This window comes from Amblyomma americanum, chromosome 6 (assembly GCF_052857255.1).
Source record: "Amblyomma americanum isolate KBUSLIRL-KWMA chromosome 6, ASM5285725v1, whole genome shotgun sequence".
Classification (NCBI taxonomy): domain Eukaryota; kingdom Metazoa; phylum Arthropoda; class Arachnida; order Ixodida; family Ixodidae; genus Amblyomma; species Amblyomma americanum.
This window is the reverse complement of record NC_135502.1, coordinates 51570831-51583155: the sequence shown is the minus strand read 5'-3', so window position 1 is coordinate 51583155 and position 12325 is coordinate 51570831. Positions and strand designations below refer to the sequence as shown.

At 44.0% G+C, this 12325-nt stretch overlaps 2 protein-coding genes across 5 annotated transcripts in view; one reads left to right on the top strand and one right to left on the bottom strand.

Moving 5' to 3' along the window:
• LOC144093437 (V-type proton ATPase catalytic subunit A-like) overlaps window positions 1–4371 on the bottom strand; it is a 26674-nt gene extending 22303 nt beyond the window's left edge. The window contains exons 1-4 of one of the 2 annotated variants that reach the window (XM_077626808.1): window positions 4279–4371; window positions 3441–3542; window positions 3176–3304; window positions 2280–2491 (exon numbers count right to left, since the gene is read on the bottom strand). In XM_077626808.1, the coding sequence (XP_077482934.1) occupies window positions 2280–2491; window positions 3176–3304; window positions 3441–3513 (414 nt within the window). In that variant the 5' untranslated portion in view covers window positions 3514–3542; window positions 4279–4371. Of the gene's footprint in view, window positions 1–2279; window positions 2492–3175; window positions 3305–3440; window positions 3543–4261 lie in introns of both variants that reach the window. The other variant, XM_077626809.1, reaches the window with a different exon arrangement.
• san (Probable N-acetyltransferase san) lies at window positions 4308–12325 on the top strand. Of its 3 annotated transcripts, none has more exons than XM_077626812.1 (5): window positions 4308–4330; window positions 5208–5347; window positions 5464–5583; window positions 7269–7335; window positions 10062–12325. In XM_077626812.1, exons 1-5 carry the CDS (start codon window positions 4323–4325, stop codon window positions 10246–10248), a joined length of 522 nt encoding a protein of 173 aa, XP_077482938.1. In that variant the 5' UTR covers window positions 4308–4322; the 3' UTR covers window positions 10249–12325. The 3 variants fall into 3 exon arrangements, with proteins under 3 accessions (XP_077482938.1, XP_077482937.1, XP_077482939.1); XM_077626811.1 differs by lacking the exon at window positions 4308–4330 and adding an exon at window positions 4474–4614; XM_077626813.1 differs by lacking the exon at window positions 4308–4330 and adding an exon at window positions 4481–4614 and having other exon boundaries at window positions 5217–5347.

The window sequence follows — 12325 nt, the reverse complement described above, 5'->3', positions numbered from 1 at the left end:
AGGAAATATTCAAACAAGAGAAATATTGGACAAGTAACACCATGAAAACAGGGAACTTATTTGACAACACTTGCCTGCTTTGGGGACCAGATTTGAAAAACCACCATTCTCTGCAAGGCTGTTCATCAGAAAAGCAATCTCAGCTGGCCGCATAGTGCAGTGTTGCTATATGCTAGGAGTGGATGAGATTAGTAGCTCAAGAAGCAGAGGCACAGTGGTTCCATGGGGCTAGCAAGTGTAAAAATATCAGTCTTGTATGCTCACTTAGGTAATATGGAATGCTGCTAGATTGATTTAGTGTATACTGCATTAAAGAGGAACACCGCACCTGCTCAAACTGCAGAGCCAGCACACACGCTGCTCCTTGAACGACTAGACTCTTGCATTCCTGACGAATGACACCACTGCTCTATATGGCTAGTTGAGGCCACACATTTAAAGACCAGTCTTGCCATGGAGGAATGAAAAATTATGTGAGAGGCCGTGATGTCGCCGTGAAGCCGCCCCAGACTTTGAAGACGCAGTTGCGCCGCGTACAAGAGGCAGCTTCTTCCTATCCCGTGCCTCTCCGTTGTCCATGGAGGCCTATGCACACCAGCCACCACACTGACCCTCAGCAACGATGATGCCGTCGATGCTATGTGCCATGTAGTAGGCTTAGCAATGACATGCAACTTCTGCCATGCTTTTTGCAATGCATCTGGAATACATGGGGCCTCTCCTGTCTTTTCCTTCCTCCCCGAGTCTCGCAGAAAATGGCTGTTTTCTATTTGTACATAGCATGAACCAGAGAAGCATCAATAACCAAATGTCTTCATAATTTATGCAGGTTATTGTATAAAAGCAAGCTACAAGTTTGGCCTCTGTGTGCAATATGACCAAACATTTCACAAGTGGTCTGGATGCGAAATTTAACAGGTGAAAGTATAAATGTGCAGCTCACTGTATATTGGGCGTCATAAACTTCAATACTTGCACTTTTATTTGCTTTTTTTTTCAGCAATATTAAACAGGTGCAATGTACACAATTTTTCTACAAAACAAACTCTAAACGTGCAGTAAGCGTACTAGTTATTTTCGTTTCAAATGAGCTCGACAATACCCCTGCCATAACTTATATGTTTCGTCATTTTATCCAGTGGACACAGCAATTGTCAAACTGTGAGCTTGACAGCATGTGCTTTGCCATAGTCCCACAGACTAATTTTATATGTTATTCTGGGTCCCTTGCATTATTTGCTACTATGAAAATATGCGACTACATGGTCCCCTGGGTGCTTATTTCTTCCACTCATCAGAAGCTTGTTACAATTTTGGAATAAAAGTGATGCTTTACCACAAATGTGTACACTCACCATTTTAAGTTTATGGAATGTGACTTTGCCAAAGAAATTTAATTTCACTGTATCCATGACACATTGCTTGAGATTCAGTGATGTACAGTGCAATTTGACCACCCAGAATGAAGCTACACCATTGCAGAAATAATGAAGCAATCTAATTTATCTGAGGTGTCCACCGAGAAGGGAGACAGTCTGTCTTTTCTTACCCCAAACCTAATTGTAATTTTTTCTGCATTGGGGCCACAGCAAAGGCGCCCATGTGCTGTGTGATGTCAGTGCATGTTAAAGATCCTCAGGTGGTCAAAATTATTCTAAAGCCCTCCACTGCAGCACCTCTTTCTTCCTTTCTTCTCTCAGTCCCTCCTTTAACCCTGCCCTTACACATGGTTCAGGTGTCCACCAGATGCCAGACAGATACTGTGCCTTACTTCCTTTCCCCAAAAACCAATTTTCGCCTGAGATTTGATAATTCACAGAAATAGGCTGCTATCAAACCCAAGCTGCATGACATGACTGAGCTGAAAAATAAGATTTTATGCTAATACTGCATTCAATAAACTTTACTCTGGTTGTACAGTCCCAGCCATAATATTATGGAGCAGGCTTTCGCGATAAAAGTATTCTCAAGCTTCAGCTAGCAAAAGTTAGGATGTACTTTATACATATGATAACATGCTGGTGGTATGCTTGGATATGACCCCAAGGAACTAAATTTTCTCGACGAAACACAGGAGAAAATTTAAAACACCAAAGCCTGCACCGTAGTATTTTGGCAGTACCTGCACATACCCATACAGAATTAAAATCAGGTGTAGAATGTCTCAAAACAAACTAACTGGCTTTGTGTACACCAACACTGATTCTTCGAGCATAAAAGAATTGAACAGAAATGGTAAGCGGCAGCTGCAAGAAGAAACGGCGCTGAAATGGATTCACCTTGAAGTTGGTGGGCTTGAACTCCCAGTGCACATCCCGCCTTAGGGCCGGAGTACTGACACCCTTGGGCAAGTAGATGCTGTGAGAAAGAGAGTGGATCTCTCGCAGAGGCCGCTGAATGCCGTCAAAGATGTTGTTCATGATGCCAGGGCCCAGCTCCACAGAGAGGGGCTTGCCCGTTCGCAGCACAGGGTCGCCCACAGTGACTCCAGCTGGTTCAGGCTGTCAAGGAGTTCTCAAGAAACACCTCGATCTCAACCCATCTAAGAATCCCTTCTGCAAAAGCTGACTAGTGGGAATCTTTTTTCTTAATTTTAGTTGCAAGTAAAAGCTCGTTTTCTCTATGGTTATGCTACAATGCTCTTTTATTTTGAGCCATGCTCAGGCAAAATGAAGAGTCAGCAATAGTCGACTATTACCGTTCACTTCTCTGGTGCCATCATATCGTGTGTAGGAAACGCAGTGGCAAGGGTTATTTAAAACTGTTCTTACGGCTTTATCTGTTTAAAACAGAAGGCTAACGCCATTTACCTGATAAAACACATGCAGCCCTTTTGAATTCAGTGCTCACGATTACATTTTCAAACAATGGTGGTCTACTCTACTAGTTGGTTTCACAATTGCTGACGACAGCTTGAGCAGGTATGCATCACGTTTGAGGATGGTCAACTATAGCAGCAACACTTCCCTTATACCTCTCCCAAGTCCAATCAGAAATGGAAGAAACAAGTTGGTAGCAAGCAATCATGAAGAGCACTCTGTCCAATGTATGCAATTGGCAAGGAACCACAAATGAAAATGATATAAGAACCCCATATCCTGCAAATGTGGGGTGTATGCAAGATTCTGACTGAGCGAGAATGCAGCCTCAGTCAGCTAGAGAACAAAAAGGACACAGGTCTCTTCGTAGACTTGGATGGTGGCCATGTCTCCTTCAAGCTTGATGATTTCACCGACCAGTTCTTCGTGGCCGACCCGCACGAGCTCGTACATAGCAGTTCCGGCCATCCGTTCCGCTGTAACGACTGAAAGCATGTCCCTACCTTAGTGCTACAAGCACAGACAACGCGAACATGAATGGTAATGGTAATAAGCACTGTTTGTCAACATAACAGCGATGGCACTTTTTGTTGCAGCCTTAACCGAAAGCGTGTTACTTACCGGGGCCGGAAACTGCATACACATATCCGAGATTTGACTCTTTTTCCACATTCTTGATCTTTGGTAGCGACATCACGAATTGTTCAGGTCAGCAGCCGATCGCTGAAAAAAGTCACGGGTTCATAATCAGCTGTCAGATACGCAGTAATGCTAAGTGATCTAATAAAAAAGATTCAGTCGAAACACTTTCTTCCACCCTCTTCCAATACCATTTACAAGATTCCACAGCAGGACCCATCTGAGGAAGCATAATTTGCCGGACAATCATAGCATCAAGCGTGCCCGCAGCACCGCAGTCGCGCGTCACATGACTAGAGGGCCCGCGGTTTCTGTAACGTCGATATCGTGTGCACAACACCCGAACAGAGGTTGCTGCCAGTAAGTATACCGCCAGTACACCTAACTTGCTTTATACGACACCTGTCCACCTTTTCGCGAGAAGGGGGCGTGGAACGGGCCGAAGTTTTCTGCCAAGGAGCCACAGCACCATAGACGATAACGGAACCAGCATTCCGCTAGGCATTCCGGCGGGTTTCCGCTCGCTGCAATCATTCGATAAGGCCTGTCTAACCTAGATCTATTCGCCTGTACCTGAGAGGCTTTTTGCGCAGGCACAGTGGAGCAAAGGCGCGCTAAAATGCTGCCGCTGTTTGTGCATTGACACTCGGTCAATGCAGGGGTCCGCAACCAATGCGGTAGTCCGGCTTCGTTAAACGACGTTTAACCAAAGAAGTATGCGAAACGAACAAGCAGTACAAGCGTTAGGTAAAGAACGCAAAACACAGGCCCGATATCCGCAAGAGAAAATGAGTGTAACCCACTGCAGAGAAACACCTACCGCAAACCGCTGCTCGCTACTGCCGGCTGCAAGTGAGGAATCACATGACCCTGTTAGTGACGAAAGCAAATCTTACTTTCACTTCGTGATCAAAATTTACACTCTTACTGCTATTTTACTCAAAATACTTAACAAAACAGTTGCTTCACTTTGTCAAGCTAATTTCTAAAGGCATTCATAGTGTCACACTGAGGCTGTGTTATTTCAGCATTAGGAACTTCCGCCAGCTTCCGCTGGATTACTTCACATGCTTGGATGTTGGCGCGAGTGTTAGGTTGCTTGGGTTCTTTCAAACCTAAATCTTCACGTTTAATGAATTAAAATGACAAAGTCGAGGTGAGTACGATTTAGTCATATTGCTTTGTATCACGAAGTTACGAAATTCATTGGCTGACGCCCGGCGTCACACAAAAGCTGCACTCATGCTCATGCTGTCTCCTTTTTAGAACGCTGCGCGCAGTAGCAAAAACGGTGGTATAATTTTTTTTTTTTATCGTATAATAAAGCGTCGAAAGATTCGGCAGTACTCCTAATGTGATCTGCCCACACGCGTAATGGGCGTCAGTTCAACAGCGTCATTTGCGTTGGCGCCTTGCTTTAGCGTTAGGCTTAATTGAAACGAAAAATAAGCTACCGAAGATCATTTACGTCTTTTTGTTTGTTTTGCTCCCGGCGCCGGTGCCGTCGTGATTCACGTGGTTATGAATTGGTCAGGCGAAGGAGCATTGTTTTCGGAGAATCTGGGCAGGTGTTCTGGTCTTCAAGGGGCAATTGCTTAGTTAACGTTGTGCGCGAGAAAATTTCGAGGCGTCTAGTTCAGCTGTGAGCGGCTGCGGTGATAGCCACAGGTCGAAGATTGTTTTAGGCGCTGCACTAAGTGATGCGTTTAGAGACACTTGCATGCCAGCAAATGTCCATCTCTTCGGCAGGGGATGTAGGATCGAACTCGGTGACGTCACGCCGCACAACATCAACCAGTTGAAGAGGTTAAACCAAGTAGTTTTCCCGGTCAGCTACAACGACAAGTTTTACAAGGACGTTCTTGAAGCGGGAGAGCTTGCCAAATTAGGTGAGTATCCTGATTTACTCGTCTTAGCTGCGTCAAGGTTGAACTTGCGTGCTAGTTGCCTCTCTATTTCGCGTGGAGGTTGCATTTCACTTGAGTTATACTCGTTTTATTTCCAGCATACTATAATGATATTGTCGTCGGCGCTGTCTGCTGCCGGATTGACACATCGGAAAACACAAGGCGTCTTTACATCATGACCCTGGGCTGCCTTGCGCCATACCGGAGGTTAGGAATTGGTAAGAGCGGTTGACAACAACATCAAAAAGTCTTTGATCTTCGAACGTGTTACTCGTGGTGGATTATTACATTCGTTCAATGACCGTTCATTCTTCTTCGAACATTTTTTAAACACTTTGGAAACTCTGCTTGCATGGAACACTAATTTGTGTAATGAATAAAAGTGAAATGACTGAGTTCATGGCTTGACATTCAGATAGTGCCAGTAAAGAGCTGGTAGCTTCTGTGAGCAGAGTTGTTAAAGAGCATGTCATAACCACCATACTGGTACTATGTGCTCAAGGCAAGCTTGTTCCACGCTAAGAGTGGAATCGTAACTGTGGGCGCAAAAAAAAAAAAATATTTTTTTCGTATGCTGTGCTATGGTCTCTCATCACTGAGAGAGAAGCCTTTCATTAGTAGTTTCAGCTTGGGGTTCTATATTGAGCCTCGGAATCTCAATTCCTGGACCCCATCAAAAATAACAGCTACCATCACCTTGTATTGAATGAACCCCCCCCCCCCCTGGTGCCAACTCTGCCATCAAGATGAGAGTAGTAGACAGGGCGTTTGTAGTATGTATAAGAATAGGAAGGTTTGATATGCAACCGACATCAAAAACGCTTTTTTTGTGTGTACAGACCAAGAATTTATCTTCGAGGATTTTTAATTTTATTTTCTGTCAGAACCTAAAACTTGGCAATAATCTCATAGTGGTTGTGTTAGAAACTCCATGAAATGCTTTTTGTCAAGAATTTGAGTGGACACACTCGTCTCTATGTGTCTAAATGCTGGAAGCAGTGATAGGTGATGGCGATGGGACACTGGCAACAGGGAAAAACTAATGTCACAGCAGTAAGGTAATAATCTGCTATTGAACAGTTCGGTTGCAATTTTGGCACAAGGCCAGGGCTGTTTCATTACTTATAAGCTAATGTGTATATGCTAGTGGCTTTTTATGTATGTGTGCATACAAGCACGCAACATTATAAAGGCAGCACAAATGCTAATAAAGTATTTAAAAACTGTACTTTAACAAAGAATGGGCTATGCATTCTGTAATGTGTAAACTTGCTGAATTCATACATAGTCCCAAAGTTTCACCATTGAATGCTGCTTTTGCTGACTACCTTTGTGTAGTCTTCTCTGTCGAATTAAAATTATAATTCCTCATTTAGCTAGTAATATACTGCCTGATCCTGTGAATATGAGCTGAGAACTTTTCATTTCAACCATATTTTCACAACACATGTTAGTCACTAGTCAGTCCCATCCACGTGGGGGCCGCCGTGGTGGCGTAGTGGTTATGGCGCTCGGCTGCTGACCCGAAAGACGCGGGTTCAGTCCCACCCACCGCGGCCGAATTTCGATGGAGGCGAATTTCTAGAGGCTCATGTACTGTGCGATGTCAGTGCACAGTACACCCAGGTGGTCGAAATTTTCGGAGCCCTCCACTACGGTGTCCCTCACAGCCTGAGTCGCTTCAGGACATTAAACCCCCATAAACCAAACCAAACCTTCCACGTGGCAGCAGAGGACAGGCAGCGTCTGGTGGTAAAAGCAGAGTACTAGGCTATCGGAATGTTAATTTGCCATTAGGCTGTACGAGACTGGCAACTGTAATCAAGTGAAACCAATTGCTAATGAGCTTTAGGATGATTAGAGCATCCAATTTCTTGTTTAAGAACCTCTCCTTTTTTTCCAGGCACCACCATGGTTCAGCACGTGCTAAATTATGTCAAGAAAGATGGGAACTTCGACAGCATATTTCTGTACGTGTTCTTAGTTTTTCTCTGTATGTGCATGTGAGGACTGTTAAGCATGTCTATGAGTTTTCACTCTAAAATCTTCATAATGTTCAAGGGTAATTGTGGGCGTTATGCATAGGCAGTTTCATTTTGACACTACCATTTTACTTCTGCTTTCTCCATGTCTTCAGGAGCACTTTGTGCTTAGTTTCTTTTTTCTTTATCTTGTGCTAGCTACGTGTTTTGCTTAAGTGAGCTTGCACCCTTTCTACACACAGGTTGAAACTGCATTTGAGTGGGGCATTTGATACTTTGCATAGCATTCTGATTCATGGGAGTTGTGCAGTGCGCGGGTTTGCAATTCCGGTCATACTAGACTTATGCTGTTCACCGTCATCGACCGCTCTGCTGTGTCCAGTGCCAATTCCCAAAGGCCGTTGAAAATTCAGTGCCATGCAGTGGTACATCATGTATGCACAGGTTTCATTTTCTTAAGGACACACTGAGGGCAAATGAAAGCTGGCCGGTATTGGTAGGGTGCCACATTCTGCTCACAAAGAACACTGTTACTGAAAAAGGAACGTTAGAAGCTACAAAAGACAAAAAAAAGAAGTGCAGGTGTTGCCTTCATTGGCTGACTTCACAAGTAAACATATGTGCGTCGGTACCTGTTTTTAGGAACAGATCTCAGAGGCTACACTACACTGCCATTCACTTCAAAATGGTGATAACCCATTCTTTTCGGTAAGGGCGTAACGAGTATGAATCAGCTGGTGGAAAAAATTTTTTAACGAATTTCTCGCTAATAAATGTCTTTTGCTGCTGAACAAATGTTATCATAGCCAGTAAGAGCCAGAGTGTAGATTTTGGCTGAGAATAGTTGTTGAATTGGAGGACTAAACTGCAAAAAACGTATTCCTAATGGTAACAGAAAGTATGTACAGACATCAGGTACTTCTTTTTTGCGCAAAGCATGTTTAAGAGTCCTGCTATGAACTAGACACCTGTCGTCCTTTTCACTACCGTGTTTACTTGCGTAATTACTCACATAGAACAGCCAGTGGTTCAGTAGTTTCAGATTGTGGCACAATGCACGCTCCGGAGGTTACCAGAATTTTTCTCTTGCAACGATTCATACTGGAAAGCAACCACCGGCGCGAGCTAGCTGGATAAATGGCATGCAGTTGACTTTTCTTTACTGGAGCCAATTTACAACTGAATTGCCGGCTTTTATTGACACCACTCACTCACCTTTTGCAGCCACACGCTCTGATCTTTCCAAGCCTGCCCTGCGTACACCCACATGCATGCTGGCGTGCTTGCGCAGCAGGTAGCGCAAAATATGAGAGTAAAAGTTTCTTTTTATGAATGCGATTAATGCTCCAGGGGTGCACAAATTACGCAAGTAAATGTGTTATTGTGTGGCCACATAGGTCTTTGATGGCCTACTGTGTGTCTGCATCACAGAGGAAGGAAACATTTGTGCAAGTTGTCTGTTGGTTCATGACATGTGCTTCCAACTTATGTCTGGGGTTTCGTAAATATTAGTGATGACCAAATAGGCGCAGCTCTAATGGAATCTGTGTGCATTGAGCATGGCTGCTATTATGCAGGCAGACTATGCAGGAAACAAAAGCTGAAGCCTGACATGTTTAGCAGTAGCTGCGTTTTTGAACTTCATGACTGTAAAGATGCTGTGAAAGGGGGCTCATGTTTGAGTCATAAAGACAATGGTGCTCTATTGACTAAAATGACATTTTACCCAAATTATGCAGAACAGCGGGGCAGTTGATACTAGCATCACAGATTGGGCAATTGCATCAAATGACATTCGCTTCAAAACACCTGTGTCAGTAAGGTGCCGATCTGGCCAAAATATCTGTTTTGTTCTCTTTAGAGGATGATAGCTCTGCCACCTGGGTGTTAGCTCATAGTTTGCCTCATATATTTTGCACTAGAAATAGCTGATTTGGCTGAGTATTATAAGAATAGCACATGGTGCATCTGCCATAAATGCAGTGCACTACGGCCTCTGTGTCCTTACTGTGTGGTCTCTAACCACAAGATTGTATATTAATACTAAGAAAAATAATTGCTCATGCCTTTTTGGACGACTTGACTCTAAGTGCAGCAGGCGCTGGCTGTACTTCCAAAACTTGCACCAGGTATGCTACTTGTCAGTGCAAAGCATGTTGACTTGGCAGTGAATATGATAGTGGCAGCTTGAACCAAATGCTGCTTGCCCTTCACTGTCAGAGTAACAGCTTTTTTTGTTTCTCCCAGACCCCCAAAACATTAGGGACACTTAAGAGGTCTTCTACCCTGCTTCAAATAAGAAATATTTTTTTAAATCCAATTGGCTTATAAAACTCTGCCTCTTATGTGATGCCAGCAGCTTGGAATTATATTTGGCAAGACATCCCTCTTTATAGTTAATTGCAGCATTTTGGTTCATAAGGCAGATTGGGGTATGCCGTGCTAGATTCTGTTAGATGTCATATTTTATAATGGTCGGAGCATTGCAAAAACACCTACTGATTCCAAAGTCTCCCACAGTTGTCGTTGTTGTGGCTTTTGCATTTTTGATTAGTCATCACTTGGTGTCGGTGGCCTGAAGGAATGTTGTGAGAGTCTTCAGCAGCCTTCATTTTTATGGTACCGTGTAATGTGAGGTGCCTGTGGAAGTATGCCATGTGCACCACATAACACTTCCCTGACCATAGCTTTTGCTCTCTCGTTCCATCATGCAGGCACGTCCAGGTGAACAACGAAAGTGCGATTGAGTTTTACACAAAGTTTGGCTTCAAGATTGTCGAGACCAAGGAGCACTACTACAAGAGGATAGAGCCGGCAGACGCTCACGTCCTGCAAAAGACTCTCAGGCCCACAAAGACCTCGCTGCAGAACGGCGTGGCTTCGGATAAGGAGCGGTCCTAGTGAGTGCGTCGTGCATGCCTCGCCGGGGTGTGCCCATTGGGGAACAGCAGCATCCTCTGGCCAGTCCACTTTGAGGGAGCTTGCAAGCAAGGCCGTCTTTGGAGTACCTCCCTCGCCGCGTGCTGCCATCACGAGGACGTTTCCAGGCACCTTTCTTGTTGCCAGCTTCCCTCCCACTGGAAAGGCCGTGGGCCCCCACGGTCATGCCCAACTTGCCACCTTCTAGCCACAACACTCCTTTTTCTGAGCCTTGTGTGCCTGAGCAGCTTAAGGGAGGATGCATGCAACGTGCATCGACACACGCCGTTAAAGAGGCGAGAGTCTGGACTTGCTATTTGTGCTCATCACAGGCAGGACATGGGGCGTGAAGCTGCTGGACACAGGCAACTTGGGTGCTGGTGTGATGTCCAACAAGTTTATCCTTTGGTAACTTTGCCACGACTGGGAGCTCTGCAAGCACCTTTTTTGTGCATCCCTGTTTCTTAAGCGTTTATACACTTTTTGCTTTCTCAGTGTGCCTCAAGCCAGTGACTGTGAGGGGAACAAATATGGGCTATTTTAAGCTCGGAGCAAGCTTGACAACCAGCTGTTTTGGTCTTTGCTATTTGATTTTTTGACAAAAACATTGCTTGCTATTCTGTTTTGCAATGCTTTGGAGTACACTGTTGGAAATTCAAAGCAGAGTGCTTATGGTCTGCTGCACAATGCTTTCTCCTTGTACCTTGTATGAACAAGCAAAGTTGCCCTGAAGAAGAATTTCTTTAAACTGTGCTGCCTTATACATGTACGCATATTTGGATTTGTAGTAGCGTTGGATGTAAATGCAAACACCAAAAATTGTTGGACTGGTAGATTGCTTTTGTATTTCTGCCACACCTCTTAAAAATGTTGAGGTGGGTTCAAGGACATATACTCGTCACTTCTTTGTGTTTTCTATGAGGCTCTGCTAGAATTTGTTCAAAAAAAACTGATCACTGTTTCAATAGCTATCGAAGAATTCCATGCCAAATTTCGCTGATGACCCCCCCTCTTAGGATTTGTTAAATGTACTACACTTAGGTGTGGGCGTTTGTGTGTTGAAATGCTATGTTGACAAGTGGTCGGCATGCCAGTAACTTCAGGTAGTGGATCTGTGTTTCATTCATATCTAACCCTGTGGTACAAGTTGCTTTGCAAATGGCCCTTGCTCTGCAATGCGTTTTCTTGTCCCTATATGCTTAGTTGTGCTTTTCATTTGTGCATAAACAAAAAAAAACTATACATTGGTCTCAAATTTGCTGCTGAGAAACCTTCACTTTATTAGTTCTTTTGTGTGGGAACATTCACAGTGCAGTAATGGGAAGTTTAGTAATCTGAAAGGAATCTTTTTCTTGTTCTTGTAGTTACGTGCATGTTTGTACTATGAGTGCCAGTGCATTGTTATTAGCATCAGCTGGAATTTAAAGCAAAGGGATAACGGTTCATGCGGGGAATGCTCTTTTACTGTTCAAGGTGATTTGGTTGTAGGCAGCAGTTTTTGTAGATCCCTGTGTTCTGGTGTGTCGATACTCATCATTAAAAGTCGTATTTTGGAATATGTTGTTGAAACTGGAATGCACTCCACAAAAATGTGGCTGTTGAATATGCTGTCTCTTTGACATGTCCACTATGTAGTGGTTCATGTAGTACTTTAAACACTTGGTAATATGCACATGTTATATTTCTTTTGTGTTGAGCATTGTGAAAAAGAAATAAATCAGTATCTGGACTCTTGAGGCGCACCCACAACTGTAACAAGATACTGGTAACTTGTCAAGGCTTCGCATCTGTTGCTTTGCAATTCGGCCTCTGTGGCCGTTTTCCCCGAAATCAGTGCCTCTGTTTCATGTTTCAGCCTAATGCACATGTTTGGCTAGGATGGTGGCAAGGACGGCATATGCCAGCGTTGTCCCATGCTGGAACTGTTTTTTCTACCAAATTGTTACAGCAGTATCTGCTGGCGGAGAATGTGCACAGTGGCTTTCTGTGAGCAGTGAGCTGTCCACATGTGCCGTTCTAACCTGTGTGAATAAATGTGGCCTAGGAATTTTTATGTGAA